General features: G+C 36.4%; 1 protein-coding gene across 10 annotated transcripts in view; it reads left to right on the forward strand.

The window, feature by feature from the left end:
- The window catches only part of WDR17 (WD repeat domain 17), a 114,115-nt gene that overhangs the window by 36,573 nt on the left and 52,327 nt on the right, over window positions 1-25,215 (forward strand). For all 10 annotated transcript variants that reach the window (XR_007124516.1, XR_007124518.1, XR_007124517.1 and 7 more), the window contains 5 exons: window positions 4,241-4,369; window positions 12,199-12,382; window positions 16,440-16,670; window positions 22,544-22,795; window positions 23,650-23,772. Coding sequence is in view for 7 of the 10 variants with exons in the window: in XM_047714122.1 (XP_047570078.1) it covers window positions 4,241-4,369; window positions 12,199-12,382; window positions 16,440-16,670; window positions 22,544-22,795; window positions 23,650-23,772 (919 nt within the window). In the remaining 3 variants the exon portion in view is untranslated. The remainder of the gene's footprint in view (window positions 1-4,240; window positions 4,370-12,198; window positions 12,383-16,439; window positions 16,671-22,543; window positions 22,796-23,649; window positions 23,773-25,215) is intronic.

The following is a 25,215-nucleotide window of genomic DNA, read 5'->3' on the forward strand; positions in this document are numbered from 1 at the left end:
AAAAGGCAATACTATGGAGAGTATAACAGTATCAATGGTTTCCAGGGGTTATTGAGAGAGGAAGAGATCAATAGGCAGAACATAGAGGATTTTTAGGGCCTCGTGTCTATTTTATACATTTCAAAATGGTGGATATATGACCTTCTACATTTGTCAAAACCCATGGAATGAATAACACCAAGAGTGAACCCTAATGCAGACTATGAACTCTGGGTGATGATGTTGGGTCAATGTAGGTTCATCATTGTAACAAATGTGGTAGTCTGATGGGAGGTATTGATAGTGGCGGAGGTTGTGTGTAACTGGGGGTTAGGGAGTGAGTGGGAACTCTGTAAGTTCCACTCAGTTTTGCTGTGAAGCTAACACTGCTCTTAAAAACAATTTATTAAGCTTAAAAAAGATTTTAAAAACAGCAGAAAGTAAAAATTTTAAAAATGATTCCATTTTACTTGTTTGCTTAAATCTTTCTCGTATGTTTCTTTTGCAGTTATGAGCTCAAAATTTGCTTAAACATAAATCAGAAACCATTTTCACTTACACACAGACTTTATTAATAATAATCATCATAGACTCCAGAGATAAATTACAAAAGCCTATTCGACTCATCCCATGTTTGAACTAATATATATATATATATATATATTTTTAAAAGATTTTATTTATTTATTTGGCAGACAGAGATCACAAGTAGGCAGAAGGCAGGCAGAGAGAGAGGAGAAGCAGGCTCCCCGATGAGCAGAGAGCCTGATGTGGGGCTCGATCCCGGGACCCTGAGATCATGACCTGAGCCGAAGGCAGAGGCTTTAACCCACTGAGCCACCCAGGTGCCCCTGAACTAATATATATTTTCAGTGAAAAGTAATGTTGTAACATTACTAGTTAAAAAAATACTTATATTTTAAAAATTTGTCAGGAATGCTAGTGCTTGAGGGAATGCAGGTGCTGAGGCAGGGGTGGGGGAAGGGAGCAAGAAGAGTTTTATAGTTAAGCACTCAAAGACTGAAGTATGTTTTGGTTACATGGAATTTTTCACTTCAAATAACTTTTTAGTTTATTAGAAAAAAAAAACCACACTAGTTCCACTCAGATGAGGAGATTTAATGGGATGATGATAGATTTGGGGAAGAAAGAGGAAAGAAGAGATCTTTTCTAGAAGGTGGAAAAATGAAATAGAAAAGACACAAGAAAGTAACTTTTTAATAAATTGGAGATGTGTAACTGACTAGACTAATTGCTGAGCATTAAAATAAAGGAGAAACGCAGTGTTATGGTCAGTACATGATTCCACTGATACTGAAGAGGAAGCAGATGATAAAGAGACACTGCTGTATTTTTCAATGATGGTACCAAGTATCGTTGGTTCAGAGTCGCTTATTTTAAACCACTAGGTGTCCCATCCAAGTACTAACCAGGCCCGACCCTGCTTAGCTTCTGAGAGCAGATGAGATTGGGCGTGTTCAGGGTGGTATGGCTGTAAATCAAAACCTCAATGAGATACCACCTCACACCAGTCAGAATGGCTAACATCAACCAGTCAGGGTACAACAGGTGTTGACGAGGATGCAGAGAAAGGGGAGCCCTCCTACACTGTTGGTGGGAATGCAAGCTGCTGTAGCCACTCTGGAAAACAGTATGAAGTTTCCTTAAAAAGTTGAAAGTAGAGCCACCCTATGACCCAGCAATTGCACTACTGGTATTTACCCCCAAAATACAAATGTAATGATCCAAAGGGGCATGTGCACCCGAATGTTTATAGCAGCAATGTCCACAATAGCCAAACTGTGGAAAGAGCCCAGATGGCCATCAACAGATGAATGGATAAAGAAGATGTGGTATATATATTCAATGGAATACTATGCAGCCATCAAAAATGAAATCTTGCCATTAGCAACAATGTGGATGGAATAAAGGGTATTGTGCTAAGCAAAATAAGTCAGTCAGAGAAAGATAATTATCATATGATTTCATAGATCATATGAGGAATCTGAGAAACAAGGCAAAGGATCATAGGGGAAGGGAGGGAAAAATAAGACAAAACCAGAGAGGGAGACAAACTATAAAAGGCTCTTAATCTCAGGAAACAAACTGAGGGTTGCTGGAATGGAGGGCTGGGGTGGCTGGGTGATGGACCCTGGGGAGGGTATGTGCTATGGTGAGTGTTGTGAATTGTGTAAGACTGATGAATCACCGACCTGTACCCCTGAAACAAATAATACGTTATATGTTAATTTAAATAAATAAATAAATAAATAAGTAAACAAACAAACAAACCACTAGGTGGCAGGGTAAAGAGAGAAGAGGCAGGTTGAGGTGGATGGTTCCTGGGGATACATTGAACAATTAGTTACCTATTAGACTTGTGTCATAGTTCAGAGGTATATATATATTTATGTATTAATGTTTCATATGTGTGATATTTTATATGTTAAAGCAATAACATTTTGCTACTAAAATAATATAAAATTTTTGAACAGCATAAACAAAGTATTGATTAAAAATTGAGTTGGTATGTTAGTCAGTGTGACCCAAATTTATTATATCTGCTGGGTATTTACTTAATTTTTCAAAAATATTTTAAGGTTACAATTGCTATTTATTATTTTTCTGTATTTTAATCAGATATAAATTAACAGTGAAAAATTGATAATTGCAAGGTATAACTTTGTGGTATAAGTGAAGATTGTCTCATTTTTTTTTTTTTAAGATTTTATTTATTTGACAGGGAGAAAGAGATCACAAGTAGGCAGAGAGGCCAGCAGAGAGAGAGGGGGAAGCAGGCTCCCTGCTGATCAGAGAGCCCGATGCAGGGCTCGATCCCAGGACTCTGAGATCATGACCTGAGCCGAAGGCAGAAGCTTAACCTGCTGAGCCACTCAGGCACCCCAAGATTGTCTCATGTTAGGAGTCCCCATTTTTAGGGGCGCCTGGGTGGCTCAGTGGGTTAAAGCCTCTGCCTTCGGCTCAGGTCATGATCCCAGGGTCCTGGGATCGAGCCCCGCATCGGGCTCTCTCCTCAGCGGGAAGCCTGCTTCTCCCTCTCTCTCTCTGCCTGCCTCTCTGCCTACTTGTGATTTCTGTCTGTCAAATGAATAAATAAAATCTTAAAAAAAAAAGAGTCCCCATTTTTAGACCAATATTTTGACCGTATTAGAAAATATATCATATAATGGTCTAGAGTCTGCCTTGAAAAAGCTTTTTTGGGTCAATTAATGTATTCTTGAATGCCATTCTTGAAGTAACTACATAGGGTAATATTCAGAATAGCTTTTTTGTTTTTGCTTTTGCCTTGGTGTTCCCACTATATCTGGGTTTTCAATAGGATCATAGACTTATAAACATCCTCCCTCTTGGCTTCCTATTCTCCAGCATCCTAGAAGAACTGAGTTTATACATAGAGTCACAGAAACCCTGGAGCTGAGAGGAGTGGTGGGGAAAACCTCTTTCAGAGGGTTCTTTTAGATGGAAGGAACAGAGACACGAGGTTAGATTCCTGACTCCAGCTTGTGCTCTAGGCCGGCTTGGAGCTGGGCCTCCATCCCTGCTTGCTGAGTCCCAGCTGGACTGATGCTGCCTGTTTACTCCACCGTCCTCTGCTGGCCACATCAACATCTTGTAACCAGTAGTTACCATCTTCCTTATGTCCCATCTTCACAATGAACAATATTGTTGACGCGGCTTGTCTACCTGCCCTGTGTACCGCAAATACTTTGTGCAAAGACACTGAGTCACTATAAACACAGTGATGTTCCCTGGCAGAGGCCACAGTCCTCCCAATATTGTTTTACCCTTGAATTTGCTGCTTTGAATGAATTGCCGTATTTAAAAATTGGTAGCTTTTATGCAGAACTCTGGATGCTTCCATTTCCCTGGAAGTTTCATAAATCTGGCAACAGGGGAGGGCCTTCTCCAGTGGCACTGGAGCCCTTTATGTAGAATCTGCCCCTTCTGTTTCACGATGGTCCCCATCGCTCCTCTAGGATCCCCAGTCCTCGGCCCTGTGTTCTTTGTCATTGATCATTTTCTAATCTCTTGCTTTTCAAATTTGAATTACATGCCTTGATGTCTCTAAACATTTGGGGATTTCAGCTCTTGTTCTCTGAAAGTATACCCTGAGATCAATAGTCCTAGTAGAAATTTTTTTTTCAGGGCATAAAGATAAGGATTGAGAAAGATAGCTATAAAATAATTAAGTTTTTGAATAATGAAAATGACTGATATTTCTCCAACTTTGGTTTTCAAGGCAAACATGTCCCAGGTCAGGCAGGTGGGACTGCTGGCTGCGGGATGTCAGCCGTGGAACAAGGACGTGTGTGCTGCCAGTGGAGACAGGTTTGCGTACTGTGCCACTCTGGCCATCTATATTTACCAGGTAAAATACTTTGGTTGCTTTTGATTTCTCATTTTATTAGGTAAAATTAACATTTAATACATATTTTAAAATCCCTGTTACATAAAAGTTTTAAAAGTACTGTAATGTAATTGATATTTATATTTTGTTGCTGTTTATACTATATTGGCTTTATAATTCAAGCTTTTAGAAAATGCTTATATCATAGTTTTAAGTTACTAGAAAAATCTTAATTGATTTCATCAACCTTTATGTGCTGTTCATCAGAAGGAATTTCTTCAAGAATTAAAAGCTTCCAGTTTATGAGTGATGAGCAATTAGAACTTAATGCTTTTAAAATGTATCTCCATATAAATAATTGGAATTCATTTATTCATTTGTTTCAGACTTTGCTTAGTAGCATTTCATATGAGAAAAAAAATCAGTTAGAGAATATGGGTTATCCATTAGAGATCATTATATTAAAAACTGTGCAGATATAAAATGTTTTGAGATATTCTTGAGATACAAACCTTTATAACTCCTTTTCTTCATGTCTGAACTCTATCCAAACATCACTCTTCAGTTTCCAGGCTGAAGAGCCAATGGCCTTACGAATTGCCCCAGATCGAGGTGCTATAAACATCTTAAATCCAGGTCAAACTTTCTTAAACCTGGAGTCAGCATTTCTGTGTGAGCAGCCAACCACTCGTCTGAACCACGGACGTGAGGGTTAGCTCTCTTTGGCTCCTGCTTCTCACTCCTGTATTTTAGGTTAACCAGGAGCAATCTAGGGTTTGTAGCCTTCTCACCCAACTATTAAAATAGTCTCTTACTATCCTCTTTGCCTCTACTTTGACTCCCTCTAATGTACACTTCAGTGTAGTCGATCGTCTATCATGCAGATCCGAAGTTTTCAGTCTTCAGCGGCTCCTCATTCCTTCTATTCACATCCAGACTTCATGGTGTGATGCTGTTTTGCACTGTTTCCTCCTCTCACCTTGTGCCCCGAGGCAGAGCATGCTAATTGTATTTTCTAAGGCATTTCAGACTCTTTTGTATCTTGCCTTTGCTTACACTGATTTTTCCACTTGCCTGTGTTGCCTGTTTGGAGAATGTTTTCTCATCTTTCAAATTTCAGCTCAAGTGTATAAACTCTTTTCCATATTCTGCCTTTTCCACTTTTGTGATAGCAAAGGACCTTATAAAACGGACTGCCTCTCTGCCTGCTTCCCTTTACCAGAATCAGTCTTCCTCACCTTTGAATTTCTCAAGTTACTCTGTGCTCTCTGGAATTTAAGATACTCATTAAATATTTTTTTGAATGATACATTTTTGTTGTTGTTTTGAAACAACAGTGCATTTCAGTGAAGAGTGAAAAAAATTATTGCATTATTCTGGAATAAAAATCTTTTCAATTACCAATAGTGTAGTTTATTGAAAATTGAAGAAAAAAATAGCATTACTCTATAAACTAGTTAATTTCCCACAATACTGAGATTTTATGTAGTCCATTATTCAAGATTATAGAAACACCCAGTAATCAACCTGAGTTTCAGTATAACATATCAGTCTAGGTAAACTGTTCCTCCAGTGAGTAAGGACAGTCAGAGAATGGATGAAGGCAGAACTTATTTTTTTTTCATGTTCACATTTGTCCAGTTTTATGATGACATTTTATGACTTGAATATTTAGGAAGATTGAACTAAAATTATTAATATAAAAAACCTATGAAGAAAATTTATGTGTTATTAAAGACTGAAACAAACTAAGAATCATCCTGATTTAGATATTAAAACAAACTCAGGTGACAGTTCATTACAGAGTTCCCTGTAAAAACTTGTTTCAAAGTATGCAAATAGACAATTACATTTATATTAAATGGTGACATTAACATTCAACTTATGTTAATCAGTATTGTTTTAAATGTCATTATCTAAATTGAAGTGCTTTGAAAATTATGCTACATAAATATAAAATATTAAGGTTATTTTCAAATGGAATATTTATTAAATCATACCTAGGGTCAATGTATAGTCAGAGCCTGGTAGTCTGTCACACTCTGTATAACAATACTGATGTTTTATCATATCTGCCTGAACTATTAAATGATACTTGTAAATGCCATAAGAATTTTCCCTTTGACCATTGAATTGTGATGCGATAATATATTAACTACTCTAAAAATAATTTATGGTGCAGCTGAATGTAATGGAATAGACTCATAATACTGAACTGTAAATATAATAGGAATGTATTAATAAATTAATCCCCATATGTATTTATATTGTGCTTAAGATACTACTTGGGTAATTTGAATAGTAAAGCCAGTGAAGATCATTGATAGCTTCTTCATGTACTTACTGTATTTATAGACTCTTCCACTGAATTTCTAACTTATATAGCAGTTTTTCTATTAGATACATTAGACACATTCACAGTATTTACCACAGATAAATCACTGAATGACTTAAAACTTACACAGCTATTCCTTACAAACCTATTCCTAAATATACAGAAAATGTACTTAAATATATTTAAACAGGCCAACTTAGGATGATTATAACTGCAAAACTCCACTTGTACTTGGTTCTTTTTTTTTTTTTTCTTTTTTCTTTTCTTTTCTTTTTTTTTTTACAGCTTTATAAACATATATTTTTATCCCCAGGGGTACAGGTCTGCGAATCGCCAGGTTTACACACTTCACAGCACTCACCATAGCACATACCCTCCCCAATATCCATAACCCACCCCCCTCGATACTTGGTTCTTTTTAACAGTATTTCATCTGACATTGTTCAGGAATAGTTGAAGTTCAAGTAGTGAGAAATACAGAAATTATAGAAGGGAAACCTTAGGAAATAATTAGGTTGTTAAGTCAAAATTTTATATGCATTGATGTTCGCTAGAGCATTATTTGTTGTAGCAAAATTTCAAAGTGGCTTAAGTGGTAAACAATAGCACAGTGGCTCATTTCTTCAATAATAACTGAATCTCTTCCATTGGCCAAGTATCACTAGGCACTAAGAATGAAACTATGAACAAATCAGGTAGATTCTTCTCATTGGATTCATATTCCTAGTAAGGATGGGGGCAGGGAGAGGTCAATAAATAAATAAATAAATAATAAACGTTTCAGGAAGAAATGTGTTCTACAAAGGCTATTAAAAACAGGTCATATGTTAGAGTCATTGACACCAAAATCAAAAGCAGCAAAAGCAAAAACAAGTGGGACTATATCAAACTAAAAACCTTCTGCACAGCAAAGGAAACCATCAACAGAATGCAAAGGCAGCCCACTGAATGGGAGAAAATATTTGCATATCATAATCTGATAAGGGGCTAATGTCGAAAACATATAAAGAACTCATATGACACAATAGCAAATTAGACAAATGATGTGATTGAAAAATAGGTAGAGGATCTGAATAGATGTTTTTCCAAAGAAGACATGCAGATGGCCAACAGACACATCAAAAGAAATCTCAACATCACTTATCACCAGGGAAATGCTAATCAAAACCACGTTGAGCTATCACCTCACACCTGTTAGGATCTCTATTTTCAAAAAGACAAGGAATAACAAATATTGGGAGGATGTGGAGAGAAGGGAACCCTGTGCATTATTGATAGGAATGTAAATTGGTGCAACCACTATAGAAAACTCTGAAAAAAAAAAAAAAAAAAGAAAACTCTGTAGAGTTTTCTCAGAAAATTAAAAACAGAACTACCATAGGATCTTACAGTTCTACTTCTGAGGGTTTATGTGAAGGAAATGAAAACACTAATTGAAAAGATACATGCAGTCCCATGTTCACTGCAGGATAGCCAAGACACAGAAGCAACCTCAGCGTCCATGATGGATGAACAAATAAAGAAAATGTGGTCTAGGTATGCATACGGTGGAATACTATTTAGCCATTAAAGAAGGAAACTTTGCCACTTGCTACAACATGGATGGGCCTCAAGGGCATTATGCTAAGTGAAATGTGTCAGAGAAAGACAAATACTATATGCTCTCACTTATATGTGGAACCTAAAACAAAAACAAAACAAAATAAAACTGAACTCATAGACACAGAGAATAAATTGGTGGTTGCCAGAGGCGGAGTAGAGTGGGGTGAAATGGGTGAAGGGAGTCAAAAGGTACAAACTTCCAGTTATAAACTAAATAAGTCACAAGGATGCAATGTACAGCATGTTGAATGTGGTTAATGACACTCTATTGTACATTGGGAAGTTGCTCAGAGACTAGATCTTAAAATTTACCACAAGAAAAAAAGCTGTAACTGTGTGTGGTGATTCTTAAGTAGGTTTATGTGATCATTTAGCAATATATGCAAATATCAAGTCATTATGTTGTCTACCTGAAACCAATATTATATATCAATCATATCTTAATTTAAAAAAAAATGATAGGGGTGCCTAGCTGGTTCAGTTGGTTAAGCAACTGCCTTTGGCTCAGGTCATGGTCCTGGAGTCCCAGGATCGGGCTCCCAGCTCCATGGGGAGTCTGCTTCTACCTCTGTCCTTTTCCCCTCTCATGCTCTCTCTCACTGTCTCTCTCTCAAATAAATAAATAAAAATCTTTAAAAAAAATAAAAGATAAATAAAAATTTAAAAAAATTTTAAAAAGGATAAAGGATAGAGTCACGGGACAGGTTTTGGGGTGGGTAAATAAATTTATTTAGTTGTTGTGGTCAGAAAATACCTTTGTAAAAAGAGGCATTTTTGGACTGAGAGCTGAACAGGAAGGAATGAATAACCATGAACAAATAGATGGAGAGAGCATTCAACGCCAAAAGAACAGCAAACATAGGCTTTAAAGCAGAAATAATTTTGCCGTAATAGAGCAACAAGAAAGCCAGAGTGGACAAGCAGGAACACGATGCCAAGTGAGCCTTGCGGATAGCAGAGGTAAGAAATGTGGGACATCGGAGGCCATGCTGCAGTTCGGATTTTACTGCAAGTATATGGTTGAAGAAAGAATGGTGTAAAAAATAGTTAATGTAATGTTGATTGGAAACCCTCTTCAATAATACTCTGAAAGGTTCATAATTTGTTAAGAGGAAAAGCCAGGTACAACAAAATGGCATATACTGTATAATCCCAAACGTTGAAAATGTGAGAAAGAAAAATTCACTGATTAATGGCACATTTACAAAGGAGATCGGAAAATTAGGCTATTTCTTTTTTCCACTTACATGCAAGAGCACGACATAAGCCCCATCCAAAAAGCAGTAATAGAAAATGGGTCCAGTGATACCATTGCTCTGCAGACTTTAACCCACTGAGCCACCCAGGCACGCACACAGCTCTGCAGACTTTAGACATCTTAATAAGGTAATAATGAGCAATTAGTTTATTTAACCCAATTTTTTATTGAAATACAGTTAGCATTCCAAGTCCTATTAGTTTCAGCTGTACAACATATTGATTTAGCCATTGTATACACTATTCATTGTCATGACGTTAAGTGTCATCAACATCTGTTACCTTGCGGTGTTTTTACAGTATTACTGTCTGTATTCCCTGTGATGCACTTTTCATCTCCATGAATTATTTATTTTTGTAACTGGAAGTGTGTACCTCTTAATCCCCTTTATCTATTTCACCCATCCCTCCACCCACCTCCTCTCTGGCAACCACCAGTTTGTTCTCTGACGTTAAGAGTCTGGTTTTCTGTTTGTTTGGATTTTTAGATTCCACGCGTAAGTGAAATGATACGGTGTTTTTCTTTCTCTGACTTATTTCACTTATCATGATACCTTCTACCTCCAACAGTGTTGTCACAAATGGCAAGATTTCATTCTTTTTTTATGACTGGGTAATATTCCAACACACACACACACACACACACTACATCTTTATGCATTTATTGATGTGTACTTGAGTTGTTTATATATCTTGGCTATTGTAAATAATGCTACAATAAAAAATAGGGGTGCACCTATCTTTTCAAATTAGTATTTTCATTTCTTTGGGTAAATAGCCAATAGTGGAATTGCTAGATTATGTGTAATTTCTGTTTTTAATTTTTGAGGTACTTCCATGTTCCCGTGGTGGATATCCCAGGTTACAGTCCCATCAAGAGTCCTTTTTCTCCACATTCTCACCAACACTTGTTACTTCTTATGTTTTTGATTTTAGCCATTCTAACAGGTATAAGGTGATATCTCATTGTGGTTTCGATTTGCATTTCCTTGCTGATGAGTAATGTTGGCCATGTGTATATTTTCTTTGGAAAATGTCTATTTAGGTCCTCTGCCATTTTTAATCAGATTATTTGTTTTTTTGGGGGGGTGTTGTTCAGTTTTATAATGTTCATATGTTTTAGATGTTTCTTTATATGTTTTAGATGTTAGCTCCTTATTGGATATGTCATTTGCAAATATCTTCTCTTTGTGATGGTTTCTTTCACAGTGTAAAAGCTTTTTTTTTTATTTTAAAGATTTTATTTATTTATTTGACAGAGAGAGATCACAAGTAGACAGAGAGGCAGGCAGAGAGAGAGAGAGGGAAGCAGGCTCCCTGCTGAGCAGAGAGCCCGACGTGGGACTTGATCCTAGGACCATGAGATCATGACCTGAGCCGAAGGCAGCAGCTTAACCCACTGAGCCACCCAGGCGCCCCACAGTGTAAAAGCTTTTTAATTTGGTATAGTCCCAGTAGTTTATTCTCTTAGCCTAAATTTTTTCATTTAAACCTAATTGAAAAATTACAGAAAAAATATTCCAAAACCAAGAGTTTTTTCCCCATAAGTAGATATGGACATGGAAAATATAATAAGGCTCTGAATTATTATGTATATTTAAATGTACATTTATTTTTATTTGTTTTAAAATTATTATTTAATTTTAATTCTCTTATTTTTTTTTTAATGGATTTTTTTCTGCTCATCATCACTTATTAGGGAAATGCAAATCAAAACTACAATGACATCTCACCTCACACCTGCCAGAATGCCTAAGCACAAGAAAAAAAAAATACAAACACAAAAATAAAAGCACAAGAAACAAAAGATGTTGGCAAGAATGTGGAGGGAAAGGAACCCTCATGCACAGTTGGTGGGAATGCAAACTGGTTTAGCCACTGTGGAAAACAGTATGGGGGTTCCTTAAAAAGTTAAAGATAGAACTACCCTATAATCCAGAAATCACACCAGTAGGTATTTACCCAAAGAATACAAGCAGGCTAATTCAAAGGGCCGCATGCTCCCCCATGATTATAGCAGCATTATTTATAACACCCAAACTGTGGAAGCAGCCCAAGTGTCCACTGACTGACGAATGGACAAAGAAGTGGACGGCATATAAATGGAATATTGCTCAGCCGTAAGAAAGAATGACATCTTGCCATTTGCAACAACATGGATGGAGCTACAGAGTATGACGCTAAGTATAATAAGTCAGAGAAAGACAAGCACCATAATGATCTCACTCATATGTGAAAGTTAGGAAACAAAACAAGCAAAGGGAAAAAATAAGAGAGGGAGAGACAAATCAAGAAATAGACTTTTAATTATAGAGACTAAACTGATGGGGAAGGGCGGAGGGAAGGGGGAAATAGGTGCTGGGGGTTACAGAGGACGCTTGTGATGAGCCCTGCTGATGTGTGGAAGTGTCGAGTCACTTTATTGTACACTGTATCAGCTAACTGGAATTAAAATAAAAATTTTAAAGAATGATTTCTTTCTTTTGATTGAATACACTTAACACTTGAAAGCAAACCAAGGCTTGAAATGCGTTCAGACCATGTTATTAGGTATACTAATTTTCATGTATGTAGCTTTTTAAAATTAATGTGATTATTGAGAAGTGTGTTATCTAAAAAGAAGCACTGAAATGTCTTATTTATATATTTTTTTTAGTTGGATCACCGTTATAATGAATTCAAACTTCACGCAATTATGTCTGAACATAAAAAAACAATCACAGCTCTCTCTTGGTGTCCACATAACCCTGATGTGTTTGCAAGCGGCGGTACCGATAATTTAGTCATCATTTGGAATGTTGCAGAACAAAAAGTCATTGCTAAGCTCGACAGTACAAAAGGTACATTTATAACTGGGTTTTATTTTACTAAATGAAATATTTTTATTTTAATAAGCAAATATTTTATTTAAGTTAGCTCAGGTTTTAAACTGAGCTTTTCAAACTTTCTAGTTTAAACTGCTTTTCAAACTTTCTAGTTTAAACTGCTTTTCAAACTTTCTAGTGCTAATCTATGCAAGAACTCTGGAAGAAATTTCATATTATGACTCATTGTACATATGTATAAAAACCGAAACAAAATTTCATGAAATATTTTATACTTAGCACAATGATCTATGAAAAATGATCAATACCATATGATTTCATTAATATGTAAATATAACAAAAATTCCCAAAATAAATATAAAAATAATAACTGGTGAGATCTTCTTAATGAGACAATTGGTCTAGCCTGTTCATTACTATGTTCCAATCTGAAACATACAAGGACAGTGTTACACATGTAATCAGTGCCCTGCTGAGCTGATTTCTTTTCTTTATTTTTAATTGGGTCAAGACAGAAAGTCCTAGTTTACACAAGTAGGTCTTAGTGAATTGAATATTATGACATTCTTCCTAGCTAGCATCTTACCCCATGATAATGATGAAGTTATCATTTTTCTGTTAGATGTCATAATAATTCAGTCACTTTTTAAACACCAAGGGTGTCTCAGTTATTAATTATGGTTTTGAGAGCTACTGCTGGACGTGTTTTCCATGTCCAGTTGTTTCTCTAACAATTACTGGTCATAGCTTTGAGACAGAAAACTGAGATTTGACCGTCTCACTAATTTTATTTTGTTCAGTTTCTTTATAATCTTCTTTTCAGTGTGTAGCAACAATATTGAGAGTTTGTAGGCAATTGTATGGAACTCTTACTTCCAAGATAATAATAATAATGCCTTTTGGAACCTTTGGATATGTTCAGCATACTTAGTATATTTCTTTTTCCTTGTCTTTTCAAATTTAGGTCATTAGGAATGTTGAAAATATCAGTAAAATAAACCAATTTTGTTATTAACTTCCATTTAAAAAAAATATTTGCCAAACAAGGTTAATTTTTCAGCCAGAAAAATGTGACTCTCATTCCCAAGCTCATATAACCTGCTGCTTATTTTCATTTGCAAAACCCTTGAGCTTCAGTATTAGATAGTGTGCAGTTTGCTCCAATCTCAGAGCAAAATTTTTTAAAGTCAACTCTATTCAGTGAGCTTCCATTAAAGTAAGTAACAGTTTTCCTTAAGGTTTTCAATACATCAATGAGAAAAAGCCAAAATACTTTTAGTTCAAGGCTTTGTGATATATAAAAACAGCAATTAATAGCCTCAGTCAAGATTTTTCATGTTTTTTTGGTCAGTCCTGTTTCTCAATCCTACAGGTTTTTCCAGTATTGTTTTTATTGGGCAAGAGTGCATTTTCTCAATACTTTATATTCAACTTTATGTGAAAATAATTTTAATCTTTATGTGAAAAATACTCCTTGAATGCTACATGATGTCATCGTTCTTACAAGGTTGTCACACAAAATCTATACTTGATTATAACTGTAGAATAACATTTTCTAAATGTTATGCATAGGTACAGCTTAGACAGTATACTATTGTATTATCACCTTGTGTACCCACTGATTTGTCATAAAACGCTATGTGCATCACCTCTTTTCATGATGGAAGAGTTTTTTATTCATTAGCTTTGTGCACCATAGCTTTTTTGCTACTGAGCATACAATTAAATAAGTCTTTTCATTAGCTGAATCATTGAACATTATATAAAAAACTAATGATGTGCTGTACCTTGGCTAATTGAATTTATATTTAAAAAGATAGCTAAATCCTAAAATAAAAAGCTTTTCATTTGCATTTATAGAATTATTAATCATTGTGGTAATAGTTTTGATCACTTTTACATATTTTTCCTTTCTTATGTATTTTCTTTTGTTTTGAAATTTTCTTCACAATAAGTTCCTCATGCTATTTCTAAATACCTTAGTTTAAAAATTGAAAGCTTTATTTGCAAAAAATTTATGAATATTTGGGTTATTTTCATTGTAAGTAATTCCCTTTGAAATGTCTTAGACTCTATCTTTTTTTCAGAATCTGGCTTAAGCAAAGTAGAAATTTGCATTTAGTCAAACTTTTTAAAAAATCAATATTAGAATTTGAAACTGCCTCTATATTTTTTATTTCATCATTCTGTTTTCCACAGTAATAAAATTTTACTTAAAACACGTATTAGTTTGTTTAAATGTAAAATGTTAAAATTATCATGAGGTTGAAAAATTTCACACTTGATAAAATCCTTTCAATTAAAAGAAAACAAAACCAAAACACTGTTACCAATGGATAATAGTACTACCCAACTGTCTTAGAATATTTTGGGAAGAATTAAATGAGTTAATGTTTTAGAGTTCTTAGAAGTACTTACAAATAATGAGCCATTATAGAAGTCTTTTCTGTTTTACCTATATGACATTGTTTCTAGTTCCTTCTCTTCCTTGCTGTCTCTCTGGAAGCATGCATTCAGAGAGCCCACGTTCCAGAGGCTTTCTTCAAGTGTTTGATGGTGGTTTGACCCATTCAGAGTGTCTCATCCCTTATTGGGAAATTCGACTTCTGTTAATGTAGTCTAAAACCACATCAGCGTTTTATTGGCCTTATTCATGGACTTATCCATTCCTTCTATAAATATTTATGGAGTTACCATTTTATGTCAGACCCTGAACTAGGGGTTAGGCTTCTGGTTTCTGCCTCTTGGAACATTAAGGACACAAATTGAATTTACCGTCAATGAACAAATTAAAACTGTGTCTTTTTTTATATCATTTCCTCTTCCTGGGAAATACTACTTATCCCATACATTAAACTCTACTGCTTCCTCAAAGTATAATCCAAATCCAGCTTCTTTCCAGGACAGTTGCCCAACAGTTCAGACTTTTCTATATGTCACAATCATTTGGAAAACCTTGTTGTTTTTTAAAATATTTTATTTATTTATTTGACAGAGAGCATGCGCACAAGCAGAGGGAGCAGAAGAGGGAGAAGCAGGCTCCCCTCTGAGTAGGGAGCCCGATGCAGGACTCGATCCCAGGACCCCGGGTTCATGACCTGAGCCAAAGGCAGAGGCTTAACCGACTGAGCCACCCATGCGCCCCTGGAAAACCTTGTTACAAATAGATTCCTGGGCCCTAATTCCATATGATCTGATGTGCTTGTTCAATTTGCTGATTCTGATGCATTTGTAAAGTATCTGTGTTGGGAGGTTCATAATCTCTGTCTTGAGTTAGAAATTTACCATAATACTTATTTTATATATGATTTATAGAGTTCCCCTCTCTACAATTAACTTTTGTATTTCTTTTATAGTTTAAAAGGGTCTTTTACATGCATTATTATATTTCTCTTCTTAATATTCCTGTGGAATAGGTATACAGCTATTTTTAGTTATCTGCATTTTATAGATGAGAAGACAGATTTAAGATTTAAGACAGATTTAAGTAAAGTTACTTGTTGAGTTCATCTAAGCAGTACTAAGATTTGAATCTAAACCCTGATAAGACATAGATTGTAGCATTAATTTTATTACTAAATCCCTATAGTTGCCTTTAACTTTTCATTTATGTAATCCTTATCTTCCCAAGATATTATATTTGTATCTTATATTTAAGATCCTTTAAAACAGGAATTTTATCCCGTATTAACTTGTATACCTAGAATGACTACAGCAAGTCTACACAAAAACTCAGTAAGAATTCATTGCTTTAATATGTAGTTTCTGAAAGAAAAAACTCCATAAATGTCTATATATATGAAGCATATTATGATATGAGTAGTTTCAAACCCAACGGGGTACTTTTCCTTTCATAATGGAATTATGGAAACACCCTGCCTATGTTGCCTGTAGTTGTTAGGATCACTTTATAAGTCTGACTCCCAACTAAGAAGGTGGTAATATTTTTTTTTAATAACAAGCCTAGTCTTGTATTTTAAGTTGTTCTAGAAGTATACAGTAGGAATACTATTTAATGGTACACTCTTCTTCCTCATGTCTCTATGACGTGTCTGTATTTCATTTCTCCTAGGGACGCCTGCCTCTCTCAGCTGGTGCTGGAACGCAGGTGATGCCGTGGCCTTTGTTTCCCACAGAGGCCCACTGTTCATCTGGACCATCTCAGGCCCAGAGAGTGGAGTGACTGTACACAAGGAAGCTCACAGCTTCTTGTCTGATGTCTGTGTATTCAGATGGCATACCCAGAAAAAGGGAAAGATTGTATTTGGTCATATTGATGGAAGCCTATCAATTTTTCAACCAGGTAAGAATTTAATTTAGTCAAGTTTCTTTTTCTTACCTTATATAATTTCTTGTTTACATAGCATACAGCCAAGGTTCAGAGTATTTTATTTTATTTTTTTTTAAGGTTCACAGTATTTTAATTTTTTTTTTTAAAGATTTTATTTATTTATTTGACAGACAGAGATCACAAGTAGGCAGAGAGGCAGGCAGAGAGAGAGGAGGAAGCAGGCTTCCCGCTGAGCAGAGAGCCCGATGCGGGGCTCGATCCCAGGACTGGGATCATGACCTGAGCCGAAGGCAGAGGCTTTAACCACTGAGCCACCCAGGCGCCCCCAGTATTTTAATTTTAAAATAATAGTTCTTTTTTTTTTTTTAAGATTTTATTTATTTATTTGACAGAGAGAGATCACAAGGAGGCAGAGAGGCAGGCAGAGAGAGAGGAGGAAGCAGGCTCCCTGCCGAGCAGAGAGCCCGATGCGGGCTTGATCCCAGGACCCTGAGATCATGACCTGAGCCGAAGGCAGTGGCTTAACCCACTGAGCCACCCAGGTGCCCCTAAAATAATAGTTCTACAAATAATATCCAGCACTAAGAATTCACTTTTTTTTTTTTTTTAAGATTTTTAAATTTATTTGACAGACAGAGATCACAAGTAGGCAGAGAGGCAGGCAGAGAGAAGGGGGAAGCAGGCTCCCTGCCAAGCAGAGAGCCTGATGCAGGGCTCTATCCCAGGATCCCGGGGTCATGAGCCGAAGGCAGAGGCTTTAACCCACTGAGCTACCGAGGTGCCCCCCAAGAAGTCACTTTTATTGTAATATATTTAACTCAACTGTGTAGATTGTACTTCGAGTTAACCCAAATACAGTCATTTGCCGCATTATTTTACTTTTTTAAGTTAGTTGTTTATTTCTATACCTTTACTAAGAAAATGGCCTGAATGAGTAAGGACATTCAACAGAATATGATAACTTACTAATACAACTCAAAAATATTTTCCCACCTGCTTCTAAAATACCAATGTGATGCCCGTAGGTCCTTAGGACTTTGAACTTGAGGTAGAAAGGAACAATAAATCTTTCGATCCCCCCATCAGCTAATTAATTAATCTAGCTGAATGAAGGGGTCTGAGAAGCTAATTTATGTTTATTTTTTTCCAATTTAAACAATGATAAAGTGTGTAATGGGAAAACCTGAAAATTATCTGGATAGCTCTCCACTCAAAAGTAGTGTGGTTACCCTCTGAGAAACATGTTTTTTGCCATCTGGCATTGCTGTTGATGTAGGAGACTCCTGACTCGCCAGATAGACGGATAAAAGTGCTTTTTAGGATTAAGATTGCTACTTTTAAAAAATGTGTTACATCTAATTTATCTGAAACTAAGAGAAGAAAAAAGAAGTTGAAAAGAAGAAATCCTGAAAATTTGAATAAATATTTCCTAAAGAAATCTTCCTACTGTTAAAAAATGATATATAAAACATTGCTATTTTGGGGCCATTTTATCTCAAACACATTTCAAACGGGATCTGCTGTTTTACCTCTTAAAGCAAGATGACAATAAATGTGCATGTCTGTCTTCACCACCTCCCTCTGCTCTTTGCGCCTATCCTTGTGTTCCTTCTGGGCATACTAATGTAACTTGGGGAGGCTTTTATCTGTTTTCAGTTGGAGGGGGGACAGGTCTGTGCTTGTTTTTTGCTACATTTGGATTTGTTGTCTCAGACACCTCCACCCTATCTGTTCTGTCCTCTGCGTTGGGAGAAAATTCTGTTTGAGAGTTGGTCATTGGGCTCAGGGTTCAGTGACCGCATTCACAGACTTTCTCCGTTTGGATCTGGTGCACGCCACTTCTTTTCCCTCCTGGGCTCTTGATATCCCACGGTCTTCTTCAGTCCCAGGGAGGTAATTTAGGGACAGTCAGGATGGCCGTGTGCTGTGTGGTTCCTCCTCGTGATTGCGTTCTGCGGGTGTAACCAGATCTCAGTAGGAACTCCCCACCACTCCCCCAGCGAGCCCGCACCCAGAGACTTCGTGAGGATGGCAGTACTTTGTTTTTGAGGAACCTGGTGCTGTTGAGCTCTAGAGAGGATAATGAGGAGTGTGCACGCACTTTGCCCAAATTTCATTCTAGATATTATTCACATTTTATAACTTGTCATTTTGACCATCTCTTTTTCACTGACTTAAGGCTTTCTTTTCTTGCTTTATTATTATTAATATATCATTATTAAGTACTTTTCTTAATTAGGTATTTTTGAAGGTGTTAAGTCCTAAGACATTGAGACATTGTATTATATTTCTAAGATATAAAACATTGAGACACTGTATGCTTATTCTGGCATTGAAAGGATAGGGAGGCATAAAGACCTCCTTTGCACTTTGCGTCTCCCTTTTGTGGGTTTAAGTCAGGGTGGAGTGTATAATATTTCAACATCTGACCTGTGACTTCCAGAAGAGGCCATCATTTTGCCATAACTCATCTTCCAGTTATTAAACGAAGTAATTTGTGCATCTGTACCCCTATCTCCCATATCATCAAGTGTTATTTTTCTGGATCCACCCATGGATTCATTTGCTAGGGCTTACCCTAACAGAGTCCCACACTCTGGGTGGCTTAGATCAACAAATGCATTGTCTTGCAGTTGTAGAGCCCGGAGATAGGAGGTCAAGGTGTCAGCAAGGCAAGGCCCTGTAGAGACACCAGGGAAGGCTTCATTCCAGGGCTCTGTCTTAGCTTCTGGTCGTTCCTTAGCTTGTAGCAGCCCGGCATCAGGCTTCACATGGTGTTCTCCCTGTGTGCATGCAGTGCTCTGTCCAAATTTCTCCTCTTTATAAGGACACAGTCATGTTGGATAATGGTTCACCCCAATGACTCATCTCAATTTATCATCTGCAAGTACCCTGTTTCCAAATAGAATCACATTCACAGATCCTTGGAGGTTGGGACCTCAACATCTTTTGGAGGGACGCAAATTCAACCTATAACAACCCCATACAGAGTTGTTGACCTCATTTATTCCATAGGATGTTTAGCAGTCGATATGTACAAAATATTAGGGAAGGTATAATCTTGCTGTGTATTTTCCTTTTGTGTGTACATGAGCTAATGGGTCATGAAGGAAATACTACTTTTTATTCTGATGCTCAATTCTGTATTGCGGCTTGAAGCTTTGAGACTATTAGCATTATACCGATAATTGTTACGCTTTTAACTTTTCCTAAGGAGTGGTCACCTTTACCTTCTTAAGGACTTATTGGCACAACAGATTGTTCTATCTCTAATAACAAGGAAGAATTAATGTCCTCCAGCCTCTTGCAGGAGACTAAGACCTCTAGCTCTCTGCTGTCGGGTCTTTATCTCTTTTGGAAGGAAAAGGAAATACTCATGGAGCTAGCTTTTATGCCTTCTCCCTTTCAGTCTGAAAACCACTTTATTCTGTATTTATGTATTGGATTTTCATGTGAAACTTCAGAGTAAACAGAGGATTCTAGAGCCAAAATCATTAGAAAACTGCTCTAGCTATTTTAAATTATAGTTTTGGACAAGGCTAAGTCATCATAATTTTTTTTTATCTTCATAATAGAAATGTTTTCATTGAATTAACTTTGGTGTTATTCCAAGGATGTGCATTAATCTAATTTGCATGGTTTTATTTTAGAAATGTTGATGACATATTCCCTGTGTAATACTGTGTTCCCTTTCTGAAAACACATAAGTTTTCTGGTCTCAGTTCTGGGAAAAGTTGTGCTTCTCCTGAACACATTTTTTTTTTTTTGTCTTTTTATTTTATTATTATCCTATGGACGCCGTGAGTTATGTAACCTTTCAAGACTTTTTCCTCTGCTTTGGCCACTGGTTTCAAAATAAAATTTGAACAGCTATGTGGATTATACACTACTTCATTATCTCATTTTTAAACCCCAATTTTCCCTTGTCCTGGTTTTTGTTTTTGTAAGATTTTATTTATTTGACAGAGAGCACAAGCAAGGGTAGAGGCAGGCAGAGGGAGAGGGAGAAGCAGGCTTCCCACTGAGCAGGAGCCCGACATGGGGTTCGATCCCAGGACTGTGGGATCATGACCTGAGCCGAAGGCAGACCTTAACTGACTGAACCACCAAGACAGTCATAGTTTTTGTTTTTTATACCGAAATTATGTACCTTACCTTCTTATTGACTTACTCTTCTCAAATGCTTCGTCCTTATCTGACAACACAAGTTGTCTGATATTTGAATAATAAAATAGAACATAAATAAAAATAAACAAAGTATGTAAAATAATGAAAGTATTATCAGCTGTTTTAATGGCTGGCTATAAAATTTTATAGACTTAGTTTTCTATTTTTTATAATAAAAATGTTGGTACTAGACAGAAGAGAAAACAGTGACGGTGATTTATAATCATTTTTACTAGGCACGGGCTTTCAAGCAACATGATTTAGATACCATAGCATTTGCATTGCAGATTTTCCCACGTTTGTGTTACTGTTGTTTTGATTTTTTTCACATTCTGGAATATTTTTGATAAACCATTCATATTAACTGAAAATTACTTTAGAAACAGCTTTAGTATAGCTTAGGTTAATCATTTTTCTATCTCACTCTGACTTGTGATGATTATATTAATATTCATTACTGTTTGTCAGACCAAATAGCAATTTAGCAGATGCTGATTTTGGGAAATAAGTAACAAACTTTTCTTGATGATGATTGCAAAAATTTGTTAAAGCCAAATAAAGGAAATATCACACGTAGCTTCTATGGTCTTATATGCAAAAATTCTAAATAAAATGTGAGCTTAACATCATAAAGAATAATGTATTCTGACAAATTTAATCCCAACACAGAAGCTGTAAGGTTTTCAGTTCATTTTACAAATAGCTTATATAGCCAAGGAAATTGATTTTTTTTCTGCTTTTATTCTCTGACATGTTGAAAAACAGTATGTAATGGTGATACTGCAGAAGGAGCTGTGGTATCCGTCAGTTGGGTTTTGTTTAGTAAACACATCTGGCTGCGTTTATAATACTCAGCGGGAACTGGTTCTGCGAAGACCGTGGTCTCTGAACACCGTTGGTTCGCCGCCTTTCCTCTGGGAATGGGAGGCCGGCTCTCGGGAGCCCTGCGTGCTGTACCAGCAGAGGCCTTTTTCTCCCCATTGCCAGTGGTGTCTAAATTTGGAAGGAACAAGAGGATTGTTGGATAATCCTTTGCTTCATTTAATTGCGTGTGTTTTACGTCCCTGTTTTTCTGGCTGCCTCGTTCGTACTGGTTGCCAGGAGTGAGCGAGCGGTGGTTACGACAGATGCGGCGATGCATGAGGAAGGGGTGACTGTAAATACTGATACGCTGCTTCTAACAGGTCCCACTGTTCTTAGCTCCCGAAGTGACTGACTCTCTCTTTTACAAAACTCCACGAGCTAAGTATTGTTATATTCTTCATTATACAAATAAAACACTGAGTCCGTGTCTTGTCCAAGAGCACAGAGCTGGTCGGTGGTGGCACAGGGCTGTGCACCAGGGCAGCCTGCGGCAGTCTGTGGTTCTAAACACAGCATGGGGTCCCTTTTGGTAGGTCCTTCCTGTCCCCACAAGAACTGTAGTTGATGACAAGATCATGGGTATTGTCTATCTCTTCTTTTTCTTTTGGCATTTCAGTAACAAATAGAAGAAACTTTCAGGGCACCAGAGGTGGCCAGAGCAGGGCAGTTCTGTCTGACTTTCCTCTTCGTTCCCTGCACTCCTGTGTCTGTTAGGACCTCTGCACACAAAGGCCAGATCTCTGTTCCCAGTACTCTCGGAGACCAGGGCTGTTAAAGAGGAAATTAATATGATCTTAGTTGTTGGTTTTCTTTTGAGCATTTTGTTTAAAATTTTTTTCTTTATATTTTAATAGGTAATAAAAGTCAGAAACATGTTCTGAGACCTGAATCTCTTGAAGGGACAGACGAAGAGGACCCAGTGACAGCTGTGGAATGGGACCCACTGTCTACCGATTATCTCCTTGTGGCTAATTTGCATTTTGGAATTCGCCTGCTAGATTCGGAATCACTTTATTGCATAACAACATTTAATTTTCCCAGTGCAGCAGCTTCTGTGCAGTGCTTGGCCTGGGTTCCCAGTGCTCCTGGGATGTTTGTAACTGGGGGTAAGTTTACCCTGTTCCCCAAAGTTTTAAATATATGTATATTCTCTAACTGAATCAGGGAAATTATATTCTTTTTTTTGGTTAATTTTGTATAAAATGTATTAATATCCTAATGTTATTATTTATTATAGTAAGTGCTTACTTTACTTTTATTTACACTGTATGTCATTAACATAAAGACAAATAAATATGAAATGAAGGCTCAGTTTTCCAGGTTTCTGGTTATAAAGTGGAATGTATCCTTGTGTGCGACATATGCTATGTGTCTGCGTTTACATTTATCATTGTGTTGTAGGAGTAATAGTCACTGAGTCTGATGGTGACTCTGTTTAATCACTGGAGGAACTGCCAGAAAGTCTCCCAGAGTAGCTTCTACGTAATAGGTGGGATTTTCGGGAAGTGAGGGAGCTTCCTAATTGGTCTTTGGTATATTAGGCAGTCTTGGTTGCAGGTGAGCAAGGGAGCAGTTTAAATACATTTCAAAAGACAAAATATTATTTACTGTTAGAGGTGGAGAGTTTTTTGTAGCTGGCTTTCCTAGAGCAGGTGTGTCAGTGGGGTGCTTTTTTTGTGATCAGACTCTGATGACCTTTGTAGGGGAAGCTGCCAAAATGGGCAGTCTTTCACTCTAGGGAAGGATCTGGAACAGAAAAAAGCAAAATAAGCCAAACATTAAAAGGACGAATAGCATTTCACCTGTTTCTTTGGGTTATTGTACATTATTGTTTGAAGAATGTCAGTAAGTGGTGCTACAAATCTTGCAAGTTTAAGTTTTTGTTACTACTTTTATGTCTGGGCATTTTATGTTTCAAATAAAACTAGTTAACATAATGCTTTTTTCTTGATCTGGCTAGATTCTCAAGTGGGTGTTTTGCGCATTTGGAATGTTGCAAGAACAACACCTATTGATAATTTTAAATTAAAGAGAACAGGGTTTCACTGCTTACATGTGCTTAATTCTCCTCCACGAAAAAAATGTAAGTAAAAATATCATCAAAATTTAGTATTTTAAGATGTCGGATTTATTGCTATCAAATACAATGATCATTATAATATTAACATATCACATGAACATAATAAAAAAATAAATGTACACTGTATGTTAACCTACTGGAAATTAGATAAAAATGTGGAAAGAAAAAAGAAAATAAACATACCAAATACTATATGTTACTGAAAACAAGATTTTTAAAATTAGCCTTTGACAGTATGTGTACTAAAGGAATCATCAAGGCCACACGATATCTAATATTACTAATTTGAAAATATTTAAAGCCAGGTTACATTTTTAAAATGCTAATAAATGGAGATATTAAGGTAATATCTTATCCTGTAAGATAAGATAAACCTCTCCTTTTCTACCCTACGCTGGGGTAGGGCCAGAGAAGTAATATGCTGGACGCTAGCATACTGTTAATATATCCTGTATTTTTTTAAGTTATTAGTTTCTTTGTTTAGTTGTTATCATGGGATGACTGAAATATGACAGATTCTCTTCTTTCATATTTTCTTTCTTATTATAAGACTAGCCCCGACACATTAGAGGAAAAACCAAAAATATAAAGAAGCACATACTGATCTTGTCATTATTAAGCAAGTCCTTTCAGGCTACCTATTATTAGACATCTTGTTTTTTCCCTCCCAATTTTTTAAAGTAACAGAAAGTGTGGAATAAGAAAAATGATGTGAAAATGAAAAATTTTAGATGTAGACTTACTCACCAAATCCTTTAAAAAAATAAATTGCAGGGGTGCCTGGGTGGCTCAGTGGGTTAAGCCTCTGCCTTTGGCTTGGGTCATGGTCTCAGGGTCCTGGGATCAAGCCCTGCATCGGGCTCTTTGCTCAGCAGGAAGCCTGCTTCCCCCTTTTTCTCTGCCTGCCTCTCTGTCTGCTTGTGATCTCTCTCTCTCTCTCTGTCAAATAAATAAATAAAATCTTTTAGAAAAATAATAATAAATAAATAAATAAATTACAGATACATAGGTACATAAAAGGTATCAACATAACCCGTAAAGTCAACAAATTAAAATATTAGAAGAACTGGCCATGGAGCATACTAATTTTAATGAAGCTGTCAGCAATATTTTATTGAACCAAATGCCTCTTTCGTGATTAGTAGTTTATGCTAGTTTGGACCTACTGTCATTCTCAGATTCTGAGAAATGAGTATTATCCAAATGAGTGTAACAAAGAAGACTTTATTATATTTGGACCAAAAAGAGAATTTACTGGGAAATATTTATCTATATTCCACTATGTAATTAATATAGATTAGCCTGATCATTGCCAGCAGTATCATTATTTTGAATTATGTTTGCAAGAGAATATTCATGTTCTAAGGAACAACTTCTTGAAAGAAGACAAAAAATGAGATAAAGAACGTACAGAGAGACATTTATATAATTTAAAACTGAGACATG

This window comes from Lutra lutra, chromosome 2, assembly GCF_902655055.1.
Source record: "Lutra lutra chromosome 2, mLutLut1.2, whole genome shotgun sequence".
In the NCBI taxonomy this organism is placed as follows: Eukaryota; Metazoa; Chordata; class Mammalia; order Carnivora; family Mustelidae; genus Lutra; species Lutra lutra.